Genomic DNA, 22,815 nt, shown 5'->3' with positions numbered 1-22,815 from the left:
GGATCCACACCATAATACTGTACCATATCTTGCTTTTTTTCTTAGTATGAACATGTGTCATATTGTGAATTTATTTCCATGCCAGTAGATATTTTCAGCACAATTTATAATTATTGGATTCTGAGATGTGGCTGTATTATAAATTAGTTAACTAGGTCTCCACAGGTTGCTTTAAACATTTTGCTTCTATAAGCAGTGGTGTATTTATTTTCCTTGTAGCTAAATCACTGCATACGTGCTTAATTATTTCCCTAAGATAAGCTCCTAGAAATGAAATTATTAGGTTAAATTGGATACTTTTTAAGGCTTTGAGCATGTCCCCAAATTTCTCTGTGGCAATTTGCCAATTAGTATAAATTTATACTCTTAGCAAGTGAGTGTGAGTGTCCACTTCTGCACACCCTCCTGAACTTGGTGTTAGCCCTTCCACCTCTTAGAGTGATGCACATTCACCGCCAGCCCACTGCACATGCTCCTTGCCTGAACAATCTCTCTCTGCCATGCTTTCCTGAGTAACTTTTTTTTTTTTTTTAATGGCTGCACCCCATGGCATATGGAAATTCCTGGGCCAGGGATTGAATCTGAGCCTCAGCTGCGACGCCAGATCCTTAACCCACTGCCTCTACAGCGACCTGAGCTGCTGCAGTTGGATTCTTAATCCATTGTGCCCATTGAACTCCCCTAGGTAACTGTCACTCCTCCCGTAGATCTCAGCCGGCATATCAGCTAGGAAGCCTTCTTGGACTATCCAGACTCTGTCCCCATAGGTGTGGCTGCTCCCTTCTACATCCCCTTTTGGCTGGCATGCAGGTGCACATGACCACTTTTCCTGAATCACATTTCCATCCCTAGTACCTAATTGATTGGCACTCATTAAATGTGGTCTAGCACACAAATGAAAAAATATATCAAGGAGTTCCCATTGTGGTGAAGCGTAAACAAGTCTGACTGGTGTCCATGAGGATTCAGGTTTGATCCCTGGACTCGCTCAGTGGGTTAAGGATCCGGTGTTGCTGTGAGCTGTGGTGTAGGCCGGCAGCTGTGGGCTCCAATTCAACCCCTAGCCCGGGAACTTCCACATGCTATGGGTGTGGCCCTAAAAAAAAGGCCCCCCCCCGCCCCCAAATAAATATATCTGTCATCAAGGGAAACCATACTTTCAGTCAGTGGTACCTAGTCAGGGGGATTCTGCTCTCAGCATTGTCTAAAAGAAATAAACATATTTAACGAAGTTCATAGTTGCTCTGCTTCACCTGTTCCTATGACCCCTCGAAGACCTAGACCTTCTAGCAGGGTGGTGGTTCTGACTTTTCTGGAACACAGGAATTGAATAAGTAAGGTGCTACAAAAACAAGGCCCAACTCATAGCATAGACATGGAATAGACTTTAATATTTGGGCTGGACACACCTACGTCCAGGCGTCTGCCTCTGCAGACCCCACACAGGCTTTCCTCTCACCATCCTCCCATCTCCTCTACCTCGTCCTATTTCACATACCTTTTTTGGATAAAGATTTTTATAGACCTTGTTTCCACTTATAATTACTTTACAGTTATTTTCTTTCTTCTTTCTTGCATTTGTTTTGACTTTGAACAAGATTATTCTGCTCATTATTTTCAAAATAGCAACTCCTGTCACCAGTTCTGTGTTACTGTTGGTGGCAACTGCATTTGGTCTTCTGGGGTACTTTTTTTGTCTCTCAGCCTGTGTACATGCTGATTTGAATGTGACTTCAACCAATTCAGACCAGAAATATGTGTTGCATGCTTATTATATGCTATGAACTGTGTGAGGTGCTGGAAATAGAACATAAAGCAGAGAGAGTGGTCTTGCACTTGTGCCTCATGGTTTAGTAGAAGCCCCTTCACCTTGGGTGTTAACTTTATCATCATCATGCTGGTTTGTAGAAAACTGGGAGTATAAATGTATACCTTCAAAGGGAACTATCAAATATGACAGTGTAATGGTTCAGAGGATGGTCTGGGGCTAGTCTGCTTGGTCAGATCCCAGCTCTGACCCATCTTTGTTACAAGATACTGAACTTCTTTGTTAAGTATTCATTGAGTTAATCTATGTAAAGCCTGGCACATGCTAGATCATGTCAGTGTTTTTTATTATTAATGCGAGAAGCCAGAAAAATCCGGAGGGACAGTTGGTCTATAGGGAAAATTGAAGTGGCTTGATAAAAGTGCTGAGTGTGAAATGATGGTGGCAATAACTGGAGCACAGTTACAGAGGCAGAACTCAGAACTACATGGAGAGAGAGCAGGGCTAGACACATGTATCTGGTGGAGAGGGAGAGAGAGGAGCAGGGTCCAGGGCTGGAGTCCCTAAGAGTGTGCTTTTTATTTTATTATTTTTTTGTCTTTTTAGGGCCACACCCATGGCATATGGAGGTTCCCAGACTAGGGGTCAAATCGGAGCTATAGCCGCTGGTCTAGGCCACAGCCACAGCAACGCCAGATCCAAGCCATGTCTCCGACCTACACCACAGCTCATGGAAATGCCTGATCCTTAACCCACTGAGCGAGGCCAGGGATCGGGCCTGCGTCGTCAGGGATGCTAGTCAGATTTGTTTCTGCTGAGCCATGACAGGAACTCCAGGAGTGTGTTTTTTATACACTACAAACTACAGAGCTATTGTAAAGCCCTCTGAATGTGGCCACTTTCGTATTCTTTGGCTGTTATATGACTTCATTAGCAGCAGTATTTCTACTAATCACTGTGGGACAAGTGCCCTGCTTTATCTCAGTTTAGGAAAAACACAGGAATTTCACTGGGGTGTGGAGTATGCTGGTGCCCCCTTGTGGCCGGTTTGTAGTTGTGCAACCATGAACTAGAATGGAAAATTGTGGCAGGAATACTCAGCAAACTGCCATTTTGAGACAACTTCCTTGGCTTGAGTGACTGCTACTAGCACTTTTCCCTGAGGGCTTCAGGCCATTACTCACACTCAACACTTTCTAGTGTCCTTGTTTCAGTGATCCTTATCATTGTATTGGTTTGAACATGGCTCCACTTTGAATTTTCTTTTTGGTGTTGTATGGGACGTGGTAGGATTACTCACTGGATCTTTTTATTCCCTTTTTCTAGTTTTCATGAAATTTCATTGTGAAGCTTCAGCACCTTTTATCGTGTCATATGTTAATGCCAATTTGCATAAGAGATTTTTAGTAAAAATCAAGTAGTGGGAAAATACACTCTTTCTCTTAGTGGGAGAAACCATAAAGCCATATGGTGACAGGGTGTGGCTAGTGGAAGGTGTGAAGAATTGGGGTCTTTGTTGCAATTTGCCACCTGTTCCAGGGCAAATTCCTCTCTGCTTCCCTGCAGTGTTTGGCCATGTATTCTACACAGATATATCAGTTACCTATCGCTTTGTAACAAACTACCTTAGAGCTTTGGGGCTTACAACGTCAGCCATTATGTTTGCTTAGGATTTTATGGGCAGGGCTCAGCTGGGATGGCCCATCTTGGCTCTGTAATGTCAACCAGACTTGCTCATGTGGCTGCAGTCTGAAGGATTCACACAACTTGTCCCTCAGCTGGGATGGCTGGGACATTAATGCCTCTCTCCTCATGACCTTCCAACTTCCAAGGCTGCTCTCTCCACATTTCTCCAGGAAGGGTAGCTGCACTTTTGTTACATGGCCATCTCAGGATTCATGAAGTCAGAGGCAAGGGCAGACTCAGAAGCTGCACAGCATCACCCCTGCAGTATTCTCTTCGTCAGAGAAAATCACAGGCTCAGCCTAGGTTCAGTGGGAGGAGAAATAGACTCACTTCCTGCTGAGAGGGGTGGCAGAGTTACACTGTGGCCTGTGGGATGAGAGGTTCAGCCACAAGGATAGGAGGCTCAGTAAATAATGTGTTGAATGAGCAAGTGAGCGAAGCAGGTGAAGCAGAAGCAGGGTCTACTTGTGAAAGACTCCAGTGTAGGGTTCTTATGCAATAAAATTGACACAACAATGTCTACTTTCTAGTTATCTTCATTTCTGTCTGGTGCAACCTCCAGTGATGGACTTCCCCACATTCGATGGCATCAAACAGCAGACTTTGGCTACGTTCCCAACCTAAGGATGCCCAACACTTTCATGGCTGTAGCTATGGATCTCTGTGATAGGAATTCACCTTTTGGCAGGTTGGTGCTTTTTTGTCTTTGCCTAAACAATAATGTATGTTTTTTGTGGCCTTCACTCTGCATTCACTTGTGAGGGGGCAGAGAGTAGGTGGCCTAAGGACTGGACCTTAAAAGCATGATCTATTAATCATGTGCTGCAGTAACAAAAATTCCCGCGAATCTCAGTGCCTCAGTGCAGCAGAGCCTTATCTCTTCTTCACACTCTGTGACCAAAGAAGGTTAATAGAGAGGCTTTCCTATCATTGTCATTCACAAATCCAGAGCAACAGCAGCTCCAAGGTGATCTGTGTTTCCACTGTCAGGGTCTGATATTGGTAATTAAATCCTTCCACCAGAGGCAATGGAAGTCGCTTCTGCTAACATCGCAGTGGCCAAAGCAAGTCCCATGGCCATGCTTGTCTTCAGCAAGAGCAGAAAATCAATTCTGCTGTGGACTCAGAGGAGGACCACTGGAGTATCTGAACAGCTCTGGTGACTGCCACCTGCTAGCTGTAGGATACGAGGAGATTTCAGTGTGAAATGGAGCCCCACACAGAGTGTCTGGATTATATTAGGAGGTTGCATGAATATTTATTGATGAATGAATGAATGTTTTTTGAATGAATAAAACCTGGAGGGGACCAGGTAATGAACAGCTGATTCAGATGAACCACAGGGCTTTTTTTAGTGGTTGCAGTAGCTTCTTGAGAGCTCTCCCAGGTTAGTACCAATGCCTGCCTGCCCTCCCTTCTCTCCCTTTATTCCTTCCTTCCAAATCCCCAGTTGTTTCAAGATTTCTGGCCCATAGAAGGCCGAGAGCCCCATCTGTGGTTACCATTCATCACTTCTTTTGGGCTGACAAGCCATTTATCACTGGCTAGGATCAGTTAACTTGGTGCTCACCTCCTTAAAGGGTGCTTTGTATGTTTTCTTTTTAATCTGATTATTGTTGAGCTCAAACCCAAAGTCCTCTACTTGTTCTTTGTCCTGTAGTGCCCACCCTCGAGATAAACAGACGGTGGCCTACAGGCTGCACTTGGGGGCCCGCGCCGTGGCGTATGGGGAGAAGTTGACCTTCCAAGGACCACTGCCTCAGAAGATGGAACTTTTGGCCGACAGGGGGCTGCTTAACCTCACATATTCCCAGCAAATCCTGGTGCAGAGGCAGGACAAAAAGATATTTGAGGTGAGACTAGTCAGAGGGGTTCATACTACGTGGGAGTCAGGATCTCCACGCCGAGGCCCGTCTCTGATTATAACGTGACTAGGAGGCAGGTCTTGGTTGGTAGGGGGCTGCGTTTATGTATCTCAGAGTGACAGATAAGCAGCTGTTAATTCATTCCCACAGAGGCAATGTTGATAGACAGTTAAGGAAAGGAAATGAGTCCATAATAAAATGATACTCCTTCTCTCTTTTCCCTTCCACAACTGTCTATCCTCAGGGAAGGGCCAGCAGCTTTACTAGTAGGTTACCTTTTGAGAGGATCCTTGCTCCAGAATATCCCCTCATCTATACATGTCTTTTTTGGTCACACTGTCCTAAATTCTGATTTTGTTTTGAGTTTAATGTCACCTTTAAGAGGTTTAAGCTTGGTGATTTATAACTGTGAATTTCTGTAATGAATCTTCATACTTTCTTCTAATATCTGGTGACGATTATTCCATTGTGGAACTGGGGTATTAAAGAGCTTATTTAGGAGTTTTCTAAGGTCTTCTAAGGTGGGGATGGAGGCAGTCCTAGATGGAGTGTTTTTAAATTTTTTAATTGTCATTTCTAGGGCCGCTCCCGTGGCATACAGAGATTCCCAGCCTAGGGGTCTACTCGGAGCCGTAGCCGCCGGCCTACACCAGAGCCACAGCAATGCTGGTTCCGAGCCTCATCTGCCATCTACACCACAGCTCATGGCAGCGCTGGGTCCTTAACCCACTGAGTAAGGCCAAGGATCGAACCCACAACCTCATGGTTCCTAGTCGAATTCATTAACCACTGAGCCACAACGTGAACTCCTAGATGGAGCGTTTAAATGAGTGTTTAGGATTCCTAGGCGACTAGGTTGTGGGCAGCTGTGTATGAAAATAGGGCACTGGAGAGGATGAAAGAATGTAAAAGACTAATTACACAGGACTCTGTCTAGGACTGTTCCTCCTCTGGAATCCTAAGTACCATGTCCACTTGGCTTGGGTGCTCAGCACTTGCTCTACTTAGCTTCTTTAGATGCTAGATTTTAGGTGAATTCTAGCTCCCGAGCAGTCTGCATTCTGAGTTCTCTGTAGTCAATTGGAACCCCAGCTGGCAGTCCGGACCCGGACTACATCGCCAGAACCTGGAATCACAGCTGGGGCCAGGACAGAATTTAACCTTTGTGAGCTGGATATTCTGTGTTCCCTGCAGTGGATTGCTTTCTGGCCTGAGGACAGTTTCTCAGCCATAGTTCTTCTGGGCCCCTTCTTTGCTCTCCAGATTTGCTTCACTCAAATTTCTTTTTTCTTTAGATCCACACCCATGGCATATAGAAGTTTCCAGGCTAGGGGTTGAATTGGAGCTGTAGCTTCCAGTCTACACCACAGCCACAGCAATGCCATATCCTTAACCCAGTAAGCGAGGCCAGGGATTGAACCTGCGTCCTCATGGATACTAGTTGGGTTTGTTACCTCTGAGTCACAATGGAAACTCTACTCACTCAAATTTCTGCCTGCTTTGCTGTTTGGCAGGAGGATCACTGGAAGAATGTTCTGGAGAGCTGTCCCTAAATGCTTCACGTGACAACACTGCCTTGTCTCCCTTGTAACTCAGTGCTCTAGTTTTTGATTTAAGCTATTCCTCCCGCCCCCCGCCCGCTGTACAGCATGGGGACCAAGTTACACAAAAGCTATTTTTTTTTTTTGTCTTTTGTCTGTCTTTGTTGTTGTTGCTGTTGCTATTTCTTGGGCCGCTCCCGCGGCATATGGAGGCTCCGAGGCTAGGGGTTGAATCGGAGCTGTAGCCACCGGCCTACTCGGGATCCGAGCCGCGTCTGCAACCTACACCACAGCTCACGGCAACGCGGGATCGTTAACCCACCGAGCAAGGGCAGGGACTGAACCTGCAACCTCATGGTTCCTAGTCGGATTCGTTAACCACTGCGCCACGACGGGAACTCCAACAAAAGCTATTTATCTTATGTGAACTTTTATTATCCATTTGTGGCCGTGCTGACCAGACCCAATCTTGACTCAGGTTTGTTCTGGTTATTGGAGGAAATGTGTCCTTAGCTGAGAGTGGCCCCTTCTCTCCTTTGAGTCCATCTCAAAGGGCAGCTCCTTCTCTCAGTACATCCCTCTGTCCTGACCATTCCTGTTTATGACTCTTCCGTTTAGGTCTCATGTTGCAGTGACCAGCAGTGCAAGTGGCTTCCAGCTCCCATGGACACTTTCTCCACTCAGACCTTGGCCCTGGATATCACATCTTGTCAGGACACCCTGGTTGCTGTTCGCTATGCCTGGAGCACATGGCCTTGTGAATATAAACAATGTCCCTTGTACCACCCCACCAGTACCCTGCCAGCTCCTCCCTTCACTGCTTTCATTACAAACCAGATTCCTGATGATCTCAGCAAGGGGGCAAATGATTTCAATGCATTATGATCACATCCTGCTGTAAGTATGGATCCTTATTTGGGCATTTAGGAATTTAAATGACGACTGTCATTTTTAATGGAAATTAACAGAACTGTCTCATTGACAGCACCCAACTAGCACATGGTTGTTTCTATATTCTGAGATGCCAAGGCTGGTAGGCAAATGAAATGCTTGCCTTCTGTCCTTCAATGAGGCCAGGTATCTGTATTAGACTTAATTCTGAACTGCAAACAACTTGAATCTCAATGTCATTCACTTCCTTAATTATTGGGAGTGAAATGTCCTAACACTTTTGTCCCCTTACATCCAGGGCATGGAAACTCAGGGTTGGAAGAGATTTCAAGGCTATGGAAGAAGCTAGCTGGTATTTATGTGTTTTCTACCAAATATGACAAATGGTTATCAAATCTCTGTATAAAATTTCCATTTTAAACTTGCCCAGTTTTTCCTCATGTGGAACTGAAATCTTTCTCTTTACAGCAGTCTTTCAGAGAACTGAAGATAGCTCTGTTTTGTTCTAAGCCAAATAGTTCTGTTCCTTCACTCTGAATAATGATGATGTGAATGTTTAAACAAACCAGAACCGGAGTTTCCCTCGTGGCTCAGTGGTTAACGAATCTGACTAGGAACCATGAGGTTGCAGGTTCGATCCCTGGCCTTGCTCAGTGGGGTAAGGATCCGGTGTTGCCGTGAGCTGTGATGTAGGTTGCAGACACGGCTTGGATCCCGAGTTGCCGTGGCTCTGGCATAGGCCGGCGGCTACAGCTCCGATTGGACCCCTAGCCTGGGAACCTCCATATGCAGCGGGAGCGGCCCTAGAAAAGGCAAAAAAAAAAATAAAATAAAAAAAAAATAAAACAAACCAGAACCATGTGTGGGCCTTTGGGAGGCACTAAGGGACTGCCTGGGGAGGGAAGTGCAAGGGCAAGGTGGTAGCTGCCCAGTGAGAACCACGTGACAGTATAGGTCACTGAGAGGCAAATACAGACACCATGCTCTTTAGATGGAAGAGAGTTTAACTACAAAAAGGCTAATCCAGATGGAAGAACAAAGTGAGGCTGAAAGTAAAGCATTTAGACAAATAATCCAGATGGGACAATGTGAAAGGGGCTTTTGCGTATACTGTTAAGAATCATTATGCTATATACTGGTTGATTAAGACAGCTAATGGCACTTGATAACTGTAATCTGCAAAAAGTTGAAAATAAAAGTATAATCATTAGCCATGTGTACATGTTTATATCCAGTCAAAACTGGTTTAGGAGCGGGCTTGCACACTGTCCTCTGAAACTGAGAAAAGAATAATGAGACTTACCTGTCGGTAGCTTCCATCCCCTTAATGTGAAACGAGAAGACAGCAGAAGCTTCACTCTCTTCCCAGCTGCCCTCCCTGGGGTCCTGGTGTGTTGCCGAGCAGTAGGAAGAGTCAGTGCCAGGATTTTAGTGAGTAAAGAACCAAAACAGCAGAGTTCCCTTCGTGGCTAGCGGACAAACCTGACTAGGATCCATGAGGATTGGGGTTCAATCCCTGACGAGTTGCCATGAGCTATGGCATAGGTTGCAGATGTGGTATGGATCCATCGTTGCTGTGGCTGTGGTGTAGGCCAGCAGTTGTAGCTCCGATTGGACCCGTAGCCTGGAAACTTCCATATGCCTCGGGTGCAGCCCTGAAAAGCAAAGAAACAAAACAAAAAATTTGAAACCGCTCCGCAGTTTGCAAGGAACTCCTTGGATCCTTTGAAGACCTCCTAACACCCTGCGTGAACCTCGACTTCTTGCTCATCTGCCTTGATGGGAACCACCAACCCAGTAACAAACTCCTGAGAAAAAGCGAATCTACATCCATTCACCCCTCCTCACCCCAACACCGCTCAGGGGCTGTTCTAACTTGGAGGCAGCAGAGAGCCCAGAGCTCTGGCTCCAGGTTCCCTGCACCTCCAGTAGCCCTGGGCACACCAGGACAAAAAACTAGGTTTAGGCAGTGGATATGTTAATGAAAAGCCAAGTGAAAGTTCATTTACTTTTAATGGGTGAATAATTTAAAACATTCTGTGTGGGCATTCAGTTTATTTCCCAAAGGAAAATAACTTTTTACTGTTTGAAAAACACAATTTAAATAAAATCACTTCAGAAGACTTGGATACTAAAGAAACGTATAAGTAAAAACCGCCTCAAAATTCGTTTGGAAACAATATTTTGGTGAACAGTCACTTGATTTATTTGGGTCACATTTTACATACTATTACACGGTATCTTGTTTTGTAATCTGTGCTTTTGATGTTTTCTAGCAAAATAACTTTCTTATATAGATTGAGTATAGATTTAGTTTGTTTCAGTCTCTGGGAGTCCCTTACTTTAACCAACTTCCCATTAGTGAACATATAGGGTTTTTCACTATTAAGCGAATACTGTTAACTGTTACATGCAAACACCATAAAGTACAACTCCATAGGGTCCTAAAGATATGTCTTGATTACCTAGTTTAAGAACTAATGGGTTGGAGAGTTCCCATTGTGGGGCAGCAGAAATGAATCCAACTAGGAACCATGAGGTTTCGGGTTTGATCCCTGGTGTTGCTCAGTGGGTTAAGGATTCGGTGTTGCTGTGAGCTGTGGTGCAGGCTGGCAGCTGTAGCTGATTCGACCCCTAGTGTGGGAACCTCCATATGCCACAGGCACGGCCCTAAAAAGCAAAGGAAAAAAAAAAAGGGTTGGCATTCCCTTTGTAGCTCAGCAGAAACAAGCCCAACTAGGATCCACGAGGCTGTGGGTTTAATCCCTGGCCTTGGTCAGTGGGTTTAAGGATCTGGTTGTTGCTGTGGGCTGTGGTGTAGGTCACAGACGTGGCTCAGATCCCAAGGTGCTGGGGCTGTGGTGTAGGCTGGTAGCTGTAGTGGAGCTCCAAATTCAACCCCTAGCCTGGGAACTTCCATGTGCTCTGGGTGTGGCCCTAAAGAAAAACAAACAAAAACTAATGAGATCTGTAGTTTGAAAAACACTTTTCTGGGAAATTTACAAAGTAGCTTTATATTTTGTAGGCAGTGCGCTAACTTATTTAACAAAAAAGGAGGGGGGGCATGCCCATAGCACAAGGAAGTTCTTGAGCCAGGGATCAAAGCCTTGCCGCAGCAGCTACTGGGCTGCTGCAGTAACAATGCTGGATCTTAAACCTGCTTTGCCACAAGGGAATTCCCCAAAAATTTCTTAAAAAATCTTTCTTAAAATGAAACTTTGTGATTTGCTCAGGCTGTAACTGCATGGATATTTGCTATATGATAAAAGCAGTATATATTTCTCTGTCAGTGCAAATAGATTTCAGGCATTTTATGCACAGAAAAAAGGCAAAAGAAAAACATTAACAGCTCCTTCCCATTCCTGATTTGCTATTATCCAGATTTAATTATTTTTTTTGCATGGTAAAAGCTATACAAACTTATAAGACTATAATTAAGAGTCATAAAATTAGTATTAGCTACTTTAGTTTCTGATAATTTACAGTGGCCAATATGGTGTGCTCTAAATGCTGCATCTGATCCCCTTGCTCTGCTGTCTACATATATTCCTGTAAAGTGCTAGTTCCGATCTCTCCCCGTTTAGCAGTTACGGACTGTCACACAGTAATAGTCCAGTTCTTACCAATCCTTCCCCATTTTTCTACTTCTGGGATCCTTCTGAGACAGTTGGGACCTGGGGCCCTTTGTTGCAGTGCTTGCACCCAGAAAAACATCTCCTCAAACAACAAAAATACAAAGAAACTATAAGGGACTAAAAACTGCATGCATGCCTAGTTGGGGCAAGTTATAGACAAGATACAAAAAGATCAAAAATCCCCAAGTGCCACTGCTGAAGAGCTGGGAGCAAAAGCAGGGTACTGCATGTTCCCCCAGCACAAACCAGCACCAAAGGGGTAGCCTCACCCATGGACCTGCCCCTCCCCCCATAGAGAAACCAGCAAACCCCTGCCCCCCTGGGGGGATCGGGCAAAAGAACCCGTTACCTGTTTTTGCTCCCTCTTGCCATAGCTCCCTCCTGGAATGAGGCCTTGCTTGACTTTCTCGTCTGGCCTCATCAATTTCTACTGATTGGGAAGGCCAAGAACTGTGGTCGGTAACACTTCCGTTCCTTCCCATGCCAGCCAGCCCTGGTACCTGGTGGGATGGGCAGTGAGGGCATTCCACAGGGTGTGGGGTTGTACTGGTTGGTGTTCGGTGATGCCCTAAGCCTCTACCTTTATGCCATAAGTAGGGTCCAAAAAATTCAGTTATACAGAATACAAAGTTATTACAGTGGATTTAATGAGCTGATGGGGTGAGTCTGTTATGGAGGATGGGAACCAATCCCCGTTCATGTCCTAACTAAATCTGTGTTATCCTGCAGTTTCAATGTATTTAGCTAAAAGCACATTATCCAGTAAGGAACCATAAACGGGATGTATAAAGCGTTAGAGAGGGTTTTTAGATCCCCTGGAAGAATGTGTGAAATGTGAACAAGATGAACAGTGTGGGCCTTGGACTGGGATAAGCAGGATTTGATTCTATGACACTGACAGGAAAATAAAGCAGCAGCTGGTAGTTAGGTCTGGGAAACTTAACACTGAACTACGATCAGAATCAAGGGTAGAAGGATGTTAGAATCTTACTCTTTTCTTCATGAGTCAGCAGCTATCTCCGGTTTATAAAGGACCTAAGTTCACTCTACCTCAGGCAGAGCTAAGCAAAAAGATTATATCCTGATTGCAAGATGAAAATAAGCAGAATTTTCAAGAGAAATTTATTACTAAAAATAAAGCAGCTGAAATTTTTCTCAGGAAAGCTGTCACCATGGGAACCTCCTTGACACAATGTGTTAATTTACTATCTTCACTCCTGAGTTGCTGCCTTCTTCTAGTCTAAGTTTTAAGTTAACAAAACTGATCATGTTAAAGATGATGTGGTATCTGATCCCTTCTTGTTTAGTCTGAAGACTGAGTTGGGCTACAATGCGATGGAGACTTCAAGTGTTGTAGGTGAGTTTCTACCAATGGTTCGTGTGTCAGGAACATGGGTTGGTAGGAAGACACAAAGGCTGTAGGCTGAAGCTCCGGGAGGTCCAAGGATCCTAGGGGAAAAAATGCCTTAAGTTTCACTGTTGCCTGGGAATCTCAGGAGGACTGGCTTGATCAGACACATGTATGTCCTTTCAATTCTTGATTCCCTTGCATCTGTCAGCCCCATTTTGCCCTTGCTTGCTAAGACAGGATAGATACTTTTACAATGAAGAAAGCTGTGGCTGAAATTAAGTGACTTGCCTAGGATTATAGAGCATTTGAGGCAAAGAGAGAGAATTTAATTCTATTTTCTTATTTCAAGTCCCGAGCTCTCCACACCTGACTCCAATGCTGGATCCCCTGATCACTCACTTGTGGGAGGGAATCCATGGAACAAGGCAGGACCGAGCCCATGATCCTATTCCCTTTACTTCATCTGAAACTTGAGTCCCACAGTGAACTTTGCCTTGTAGTGCTGCTTAGGTCTTACTTAGGTTAGGAAATGAGACACCCTAGAATCTCAGCAGGACCCCCAGCCCAGGGTTCTTGACTGTTGGAACAGGGGAAGCTTCTCTCAATTACTGCCCAGACATGTGGGGAACTCAGCAATGAGGAGGGAAGGGGAGCCTCAAAAATGGTCAATATTTAAACCAGAAAGGAAAAATAAACATACCTTGTAGAATGGGATCATTATGATCTTCACCGAAGGTCTGTCTCTGAAAGGCTTCAAAGCTTGTTGCTGAGTCATCCTCCAGCTGCCTTTGGGGCGGTGGCCCATCTCCAGGTTTGCACACATCAAACTTCACCCACTGGTAACTGCAGGGCCAAAGGGACCATTACTGAATTGTCTGTTGGCCATAATAACCCACTCTGCCCTCCAAAGTGATCAGGCATTTTTTTCTTTAGGTCTTTCCCATAAATATCGGAAAAACATATTAACCAAAAAAATGAAAAGAGCACAGAGAGGCTTCTTAATGACACTTATCCTGCAGGACTTCCCAACTCTTCTGCTGTCATGATGTACACAAAAAACACTACAACTCCAGTACCGGGTACTGGGTCCTGCTCACCATCTAGAAGCCTGTTCCTTGTGCACAGAAGCAGCTCAGTAAATACATGAATGAGCAGCACGGAAACTGACAGTTTAGGTCCCTGGCCGACTGATCATGGAGCTTCTTTCAAGGGGATGGAGCTGACCCCACTTACCTGACGCATTTTCGAGCTCCTGGACAACTCTGGATCAGGTTGTGGATGGCTGGATGAGAAAACCCAAAAAAATCAGCTCCGGATGGAAGCACGTTGGGCATTAGTTTCCCCCTTAAATAGGACAGGAAGATGACAATGGGTTAGGAGTGGACTGTGGGTACAAACATATGGAATAGGGTTTTTGGACATGGATACTCCGAAGACCATAGCTGCTAAGACATTCAAAGGACAGTCTTCTATAAAATAAGGGATCTCTACTCATTGAAAGCAAGAGAGATGGTCTTACTGTACCAAAAGTGATCTTTTTAGCCTGTCTTCAAGCTGGTTGTCAACTTACATGGCAGCACTTATGGTCTTGAGCAGTTCGGCATGACAGGCATCTGCGGAAGAGCTGACAATGGCATTCTGGGGGTCATCTTCAGGAACAATTTCAAACTGAGAAAGACAAAGGAGCAATGAGCTCAGTATTCAAGGAGAAGGTAGTACAGTCATCTGCCTGGTGTAACTATTTCTTCACTCTGGAACTTGAAGCTGAGTATCCCAGCTAAGAGGCCAGCACAATTTCCTAGAGGGCTAATAAAAATTCCAAGCCAAGAAAACAGAAAGTCCTTTAATTCTCCTCTCTACGTGACTGCTCTCCAGAGGTCAACACTTGTTATGTACTTTCCAGATGCTTTCTTTTCACTTACTTACATTTATAAGTACAAATATAAATGGTATTTTAAAAACAAGATCATTCTCCAATGATGTAATCTTTTATAATATCTAGGAAAAGTATAGGCTATTTTGACTGCAAATCCTCATTTCACTTTCTCTATCTGCTTTTTAGGGCTTCACCCGTGGCATATGGAAGTCCCCACACTAGGAGTTGAACTGGAGCTGTAGCCAGTGGCCTATGCCACAGCCACGTGAGATCTGAGCTGCATCTATGACCTACGCCACAGCTCCCAGCAATGCCGGTTCTTTAACCAATGAGTGAGGCCAGGGATCAAACCCACATCCTCATGGATACCAGCTGGATTCGTTTCCACTGTGCCACAATGGGAACTCCTCACTTTATTTTTTGAGTTGTAAAATAACTTGACTATTTATAAAAAGAAATTGTTAAATCAAAATTATACTGAGGAATTTTTGCCAAGAGAGTATTTTTGTAACAAGTGCTGTCTACTCAACTTTATTACTTGACTAGTTTTCTATAAAGTTCAATGACTTTGCAAAAAATTTCTTCTGTAACAAGTTCTATCTACTTCATTTGTTATTACACAAGATGGATATATTTTAATTTTTAACTATTCTCCTACTGATGAGTATTTAAGCTACATCTAACTTCTTGCTGTTGCAAATCATATCGCAATTATACTGTTATACACTCTTTTGTTCACACTTACATGTTTCTCTAAGAAATACTGAAATACCTAGAAGTATTCTCGATCAAAGGATATACATTTTAAAATTGTTATTATTGCCTAGTTGCCTTCCAAAAAGATTTCACAAATTTTTATTCCTACTAATACATTTTTACTTGTTTTCCTACACTCTGGCCAATACTTGATATTGTCAATCTCTCCAATATTTGCCTATGAGAAAAATAAGATCTGTTTTACTTGCATCCCCCTAACTACTAGTGAGGTCTGCTCTTATTGTCTATCCTCACTTTTCTGTTAAATGCCTGGTATATCTGATTGCCTTTTTTTTTTTTTTTTTGGTCTTTTTGCTATTTCTTGGGCCGTTCCTGCGGCATATGGAGGTTCCCAGGCTAGGGGTCGAATTGGAGCTGTAGCCGGCAGCCTACGCCAGAGCCGCAGCAACGCGGGATCCGAGCTGGGTCTGCAACCTGCACCACAGCTCATGGCAACGCTGGATCATCAACCCACTAAGCAAGGGCAGGGACCGAACCTGCAACCTCATGGTTCCTAGTCGGATTCGTTAACCACTGCGCCATGACGGGAACTTCCTGATTGCTTTTTATTTCAGACTATAAGAGCACTTCATCTGGATATTAATCCACTGTTATATATCTTCTTGTTTGCTGCTTAAGTTTAACTTTGATTACGGTGGGTTCTGTCATTCAGAAGCATTTAAATTTTTAATAGTTAAATCTGTTACTCTTTTCCTTTATGGCTTCTACTTTTCATGTCTTGCTAAAGAAAAGCTTTTCACCTCACCCAAAGATTATAAAAATATTCTTCTATATTTTCTTTCAACCTATTTATAACATAAAACATTCTATAAAGCTAAAAAATTTAAAGTCCTTGGCATTTATAGACAAGTAGGTGAAATTGTCTAGAAACGTGTTCAAACATTTTATTTAGTATATACTAAGGGTGTCATTTGATCTTAGCTGGGAAAAAAAATTAAAGCTCACAATACACCTAAAAATCATGTCCAGATGGGTTAATGGCCTAAAAAAGAAAATAGAAAACTCCACACTCTTATTTTTCAAAAATATTTAGCAATTGTCTTTTAGAGGAAATTTAGGACCAGCTTGTCAGTTGTCACTTACATTCTATTAGGATTTTGATTAGATCTTTGAATGTACAGATTTGTTATAAATATGGCATACTGTTACAATAGTGAATCTGTCTGTTAGAGCACTTTTTTTCTTTTGTTTCTTTGCTTTTTAGGGCCGCACCTGTGGCATATGGAGGTTCCCAGGCTAGGGGTTGAACCAGAGCTACAGCCGCCAGCCGCCAGCCACAGCCACGCCAGATCCGAGCCGTGTCTGCGACCTATACCACAGCTCACGGCCACACCAGATCCTTAACCCACTGAGTGAGGCCAGGGATTGAACCCACAACCTCACGGTTCCTAGTTGGATTTATTTCCGCTGCACCACGATGGGAACTCCTGTTAGAGCACTTTCTAAAGAGAAATGTTGTGTGGCCAAGGTCATCTGAACTCTCAAGGTGCATCCAACAGAGTTCTAACCAAGATGGGAATGATGCAATATTATCCACCTGTGTCAGGCAGGCTCTTAGCTTCTGCTCAAAGGTTCCTTCCCTTGCTCCTATCTTCTCCCACCCCATTTTCAAGTGTTCTGTTAACATCACGAGGCAGTGAAGCCTGGAACTCCACAAATGGTCTATTTTTCCCTAATGACCAGAGGTGATGGTTTGGTAAAATGAACTGTCTTGAACCACAGCATTGAGAAGGATGAACAAAGATATTTAACAAGACTGGTAGGATTCAGTTCTCCAAGGTCTTTAAGAGTATGTGCAGTCAGAAACAAATACGCTATTTCTTTGCTACCTCCATTTTGGTCCCACCTGAACTGGGAGAGTGTCAATCTTCCCTGAATGTAGGCCTGCACTTAACAAAAAAGCAGCTTGATCGGGCCTCACATGGTCACTGTATTGACAGCAAAGGAAGCATGGTCAAGGGAAAGGGAGTCGGGAGAACCACACAAATGCAGATTCACATCCCAGCTTAATCACTTAATGGAGGTGTAACTCAGAGCCAATCACTTTCTGTATCTTGCACACTATGTATCTTGTAAAGTGTCTGAATAGGTAATAAATATTAAGTACCTATTGCAGAGAATGTTCTCAAAAAAAAAAAAAAAAAAGGGAAGCGGTTATTCTTAAGAGTGGTTACCTGGGGACCCGTGCCACCATCCTTGATCTGACATGTGTACAGACACTCTTGGTCTGGGTGCTGCATGCTGGCATATATCCGAGTACTGCAGTAGCCCACAGGGTAGATGGCACTCTCGTCATGAAAGCCAGGTCGGTCGGTGATGATCTATTAAAAAAAGATTTACCCAACCTGCCATTGAGATTCCTAGAGAATTAAAAAAGTCCAGGGTACTGTGATAGCCTCTAGAACCACCTTGGGGCTGCCAAGAGTGACTCAAACCACAAGAGAGAGAGCGTAGGATGTGTAGTGGACAAAACTGACCTGGTTTCCTAGGGACTGGAGATTTTCTGGGGTTGGTCTGGATCAGCCAGGGGCTGCTGCTAATGGGACCAGGGAGGGAAGGCTCAACCCCATTCCCGTACTTCTGATTCTCCTCTCTCTTTACCGCTGGTCTCACTCACCTCCCCCAGGCTATATACTGTTAGACCCCCCAGTCCGATGGGGAACACAGGCCGTCCTGAGGGATCCAGGGCAATGGGCTGAACCAGCTTGCGAGCACCTCCCTCCATTTTCTTTTTCTTGGATGTTTTCTTCAGAACTGAAACGCAAATCTGGGGTCACCCACTTTAGACCCCTCCCAATGCTGAGGGGAAGGGAAAAATGTACACGATGCTAAGAGCAATAAGCCAATCCTGATTCTACACACTCACTGAATGGGCACATGGGACTTTTCCCCAAAGCCCTGAGTTACCTTTCTCACCCACCCACCTGGCAGTCACCAATTTTAGTACCAGTGCTTAAGATCTAAAAGCCTTATATTTTTTAAGGCCTCTTACTTCATTTATAAGAAATTTCCCAAACCATCTGTGTGCTCAAAAGGCCACCGAGCCCATTTCCCTGCCTCTAGGAGAGTCTGGACTGCAGGCACCCAGAGAGTTAGCGTGTGGGAGAAGAGAGAGGCCTTGGCCTGCTCCCACCACGTTTAATCAGGTCTAGCTGCAGCGTTTCTGCCCAAAGTGGCTTTTTTTTTTTTTTTTACCCCCCCTGGCTGCACCTGCAGCACATGGAAGTTCCTGGGCCAGGGATCAAACCTGTACTGCCACAGAGACAACGCTGGATCCTTAACCCACTGTACCACAGCTGGAACTCCCAGAGTGGCTTTAAGACACTTGTTTTTTTCAGGGCTACCAGGGCTGCTTCAGGACCAGGTGAGAGTTTAAGTTGTTTCTGTGACCGAGTGTCTACCAGTTAGTACCAGCTCTTTGTCATTAGCTGCTGAGCCACTGGGGCAAGTGACATCCTCTTCCCAAGGTACCTTCCAATTTGTTGTTCTCTTTGCCTTTTTCTTTTTTCTCCTTCTTGGATTTCTTCCCAAATGGTTCCTCAGCTCCAGTGCTTGGCCCAGAAATCGGCCCTGCTCCCTGTACAGTTCCCACAGAGCTGGCCACACCATAGGTCAGGGGCAAACTGGAGCTGTGGGAAGGAGCGGCAGCCTGTACTTCCCCTTCAGTTAGAGCCTGAAGCTGGAGGAGCTTCTTTAGCAAGTACCTAAGGTTGGGAAGGAAAGGGAGCAGAGGCATAAGCTTCTGGTTTTTGTTTCTTTGTTTGCTTTGCTTTTTAGGGCTGCACCCACAGCATATGGAGGTTCACAGACTAGGGGTCCAATTGGAGCTACAACTGCCAGCCACAGCCACAGCCACACCAGATCCGAGCTGCATCTGCAACCTTCACCACAGCTCATGGCAATGCCAGATCCTTAACCCACTGAGCAAGACCAGGGATCAAACCCGCAACCTCATGGTTCCTAGTCAGATCCATTTCTGCTGTGCCACAACAGGAACTCTGCTTGGTTTTTTTTTTGTCTTTTTGCTATTTCTTGGGCTGCACCCGCAGCATATGGAGGTTTCCAGGCTAGGGGTCGAATCAGAGCTATAGCTGCCAGCCTACGCCAGAGCCACAGCAACGCGGGATCCGAGCCGTGTCTGCAACCTACACCACAGCTCACGGCAATGCCGGATCGTTAACCCACTGAGCAAGGGCAGGGACCGAACCCGCAACCTCATGGTTCCTAGTTGGATTCATTAACCACTGCGCCATGATGGGAACTCCCGCTTCTGTTTTATTTATACTCAATTCAATATTTTATTTGAGGATTGGGAAAAGCCAGAACTATATACAAAGATTACTGCATTCACAAAACTAGGGTTCCTACGAGACCTGAGGAAAAATGAAGCTCTAGAGGATAATACCTCAAAATGCCAAGGATAAAGGATTATAGACTAACTTTTTTGCATGTGGAGGGCTCTTCTAACTGGATGTTGGAAGGTGTCAGGTTTCTGAAGGGCAAATATCATGAACTATATATGTATATATACTCAAAGAGTAGTACCTACTGAATATATATTTGAAAGTGAAATACAGTTTCTTTTGTCCCTTGGCTTACAACTGCAGAGTTATAAGATTAGCTTTTTAGGGCCATACCCTCGGCATATGAAGGTTCCAAGGCAAGGGGTCCAATTGGTGCTATAGCTGCCGGCCTGAGCCACAGCCACAGCCACATCAGATCTGAGCCATGTCTGCGACCTACACCACAGCTCATGGCAACACCAGATCCTTAACCCACTGAGTGAGGCCAGGGATTGAACCCGCAACCTCACGGTTCCTAGTTGGACTTGTTTCTGCTGTGCCATGGCGGGGATGCCTGGAAAGAGCTGGTTTATCACCATGTTCCGACACAACCTGGGTAAACAGGAACCAACACCACATGTTGCAAGTTTCTCTGTACTAGATAGTGGCCAATGGGCTGTGCAAAGCACAAAAATCCCACTGGAGGAAAAATCCCTGGGAACAGTAACACTGTAGCAATCACCCAAAATGATTCTGAACACAAAATGAACCCAGCTCACCGTCTTTCTTCTTTTGCTTTAAGAAATTTTTCCTCAAGACGAGCAATTTCATCACAAATAGCAGCATTTTCCTTTAAGAAAAATTTTGAATATAATCACACAAAATGAATACAAAGTCAAAGTATTATGTTGGGAAGAGGAGCAATATTCCAAATCAAAGAAGTCTGTGTGGCTGAGGAGCTCTAATCTGTCTACCTTACAAACTGTAAACCTGTAAGTAAAGGTAGGGTCAAGTTCTACTCTGCGCCACGGTAATTTACGGAAACTGGGGCACCTGTGAGTGAAAAGGAGGAGCTATTAATGATTTTGCCAGAACATGGCAAGGTAGGTATGTCCTAGGCAAACCAAAATGTATGGTCACCTTTAGTAGGGCCAGCTTTTAACAGAGAAAAGGGCATACTGCTAAAATCCACAGAAGCTTAAATTCAATGCTATAATATGGAGAAAAGTTCATTCCCAAGTGACACCTGGGGAGCTTACAAAACCAACCCACACTAAAGGATCCCATGCAGCATGAACCTTTAAGAGAAAATCTGTATGGAACAAAATCAAGTCTAACCCATAAAATTCTGTGTGTGTGTGTCTGTTTGTCTTTTTAGGGCCACACCTGCAGCATAGGGAGGTTCCGAGGCTAGGGTTGAATCGGAGCTGGTGCTGCCGGCCTTCGCCACAGCCACGCCAGATCCGAGCCGAGGATGGCAACGCCGGATCCTTAACCCACTGAGCAAGGCCAGGGATCGAACCCACAACCTCATGGTTCCTAGTCGGATTCGTTTCAGCTGCACCACAACGGGAACTCATTTCTTGAGTTTTTTTTTTGTCTTTTGTCTTATAAAACTCTTAAACTTCATAACCTATTTATGTATACTGAAGGGTCATCTTTCTTTACTGATGACTCAATCTATTTCCCAAGCACGAGTCCTGAGGGGAGTGCTTCAATCTGGGTGTTCCATACTTGGGACCTCAAATTTGAACGTTCAAAACACAAAATCTACTTCAGGGGCTTAATGGAAAAAATACCCTTCTAACAACATGGGCATCTCTGACATTTAGGCGACAAAAGAATGGTAACACCAATTAGATACCAAATCCTCTTAATTCCACTTTTCTTATTTCTCTCTAGTGCACGTGCCAAATGCTAAATAAATGTTTTTGGAATGAATGTTCTAATTTCTAAAACTTTCCTCACACTTCCAAAGACCTGAGGGGCGTTCAAGCTTCAGGTGGAAAAGGTAAGGTGGTGATTCAGATGGGAAGACATCTGAGGACTCCACTTCCTATTTCCAAGCACTGGAGTGAGCCTGAGCAAGCCTGAATATTGTAACTCTTAGTAATGACTGGTAAACCAGTTCATTCATCCAATAAACCCAGGACCTCTACAATAACGAAGGGTAGAAACACTCAGAAGACTCAAAAGTGGTTGGAAGGAGGGATAATTGAAAGTTTCATGTGCCTTTTCGGGGGAAAAAAAAGGGTCAATTACCGCGTGTGTTACGGGCCTTGGGAAACAGGCTGTGTAATGGAAGTAATAAAGAAACTAGAATCAGGTGTTCTGAGTTGGGAGTCTGGGTCCTGACACAGTGGCCGTGAGCAAATCATCTCTGCCGGCTTCGGTGTTGCTATTCTAAAAAGTGCCTTATTCTCAGGTTTCTCTAGAGAATAAAAAGCCTTTCAAAGAGTTTTGCGGTAATAACGATAATGACTAAAACTTATTGGCGCTTCTGGCTGACGAGGTCTTTACTTTCCTCATTTAATCTTCTTGAACTCTGCTAGGTAGTTATTTGATCGCTTTTGCAAATGAGGAAACAGGATTATAGATATTACACCATTTGTCCAAGGCACAAGGCTTACAAGAAGTAATGTAAATCGTAAAAGCTAACACTGTATTAATACTGCCACTCTGGGAAAGGGCACAGTTTGGGGAAAAGATTTCGCGCGTCAGGAGAGTCTCGAGGCGGAGAAGGGCTGGGCGCTGGTCACTCACAAACACCGTGGCTTTGGCCGCCTTGCGCAGCCGCAGGTACTTGAGCCGGTACTTCTCGTTCTGGCTCTTCTTCGGGAGCTTTTTCATCCTGGCCCTGCTGGATTGCAGCGGGGCCCGCGGCGAGGAAGCCAGGCCGCCCAGCAGGCTCATGGTCCGGCCCCGCTACGGGGGCTCCAGGGCGCGGCCTGCATCAGCTCCTCGGACTCAGAGCGGCCTCAAGCGCCGGCTTCGTACGGGTCTGGGCTGGCGGATGCGGGCCTCTAGGAACCGACCGCCCCAGAACGTCCCTGAAGGACACAGCGGAGCCAGAAACCCAGCAGCCAACCCGGCTCCTGGTGCCTCCTTGCACTTCCGCGTCTGCTTCGGAAGTCAGTTCTGC

General features: G+C 44.8%; 2 protein-coding genes across 8 annotated transcripts in view; one reads left to right on the top strand and one right to left on the bottom strand.

Moving 5' to 3' along the window:
* The window catches only part of SIAE (sialic acid acetylesterase), a 39,807-nt gene extending 30,846 nt beyond the window's left edge, over window positions 1-8,961 (top strand). For 6 of the 7 annotated variants that reach the window (XM_047752166.1, XM_047752171.1, XM_047752167.1 and 3 more), the window contains 3 exons: window positions 3,985-4,142; window positions 5,115-5,307; window positions 7,479-8,399. In XM_047752166.1, coding sequence (XP_047608122.1) covers window positions 3,985-4,142; window positions 5,115-5,307; window positions 7,479-7,745 — 618 coding nt within the window. In that variant the 3' untranslated portion in view covers window positions 7,746-8,399. Of the gene's footprint in view, window positions 1-3,984; window positions 4,143-5,114; window positions 5,308-7,478 lie in introns of all 7 variants that reach the window. The other variant, XM_047752165.1, reaches the window with a different exon arrangement.
* A 3,050-nt stretch (window positions 8,962-12,011) lies between these two features.
* On the bottom strand, window positions 12,012-22,815 carry TBRG1 (transforming growth factor beta regulator 1). The gene is made up of 9 exons (XM_047752590.1): window positions 22,437-22,815; window positions 20,453-20,523; window positions 18,862-19,094; window positions 18,008-18,144; window positions 17,565-17,711; window positions 14,308-14,405; window positions 13,971-14,081; window positions 13,438-13,580; window positions 12,012-12,835 (listed from the first exon to the last, which is right to left on the bottom strand). The coding sequence occupies exons 1-9, from the start codon at window positions 22,584-22,586 to the stop codon at window positions 12,690-12,692; spliced, it is 1,236 nt and encodes a 411-aa protein (XP_047608546.1). The 5' UTR covers window positions 22,587-22,815; the 3' UTR covers window positions 12,012-12,689.

The sequence above is a fragment of the Phacochoerus africanus genome, chromosome 11 (genome assembly GCF_016906955.1).
Source record: "Phacochoerus africanus isolate WHEZ1 chromosome 11, ROS_Pafr_v1, whole genome shotgun sequence".
Lineage (NCBI taxonomy): Eukaryota > Metazoa > Chordata > Mammalia > Artiodactyla > Suidae > Phacochoerus > Phacochoerus africanus.
Note: the sequence above shows the minus strand (reverse complement) of the source record. Positions and strands in the feature narration are given on the sequence as shown.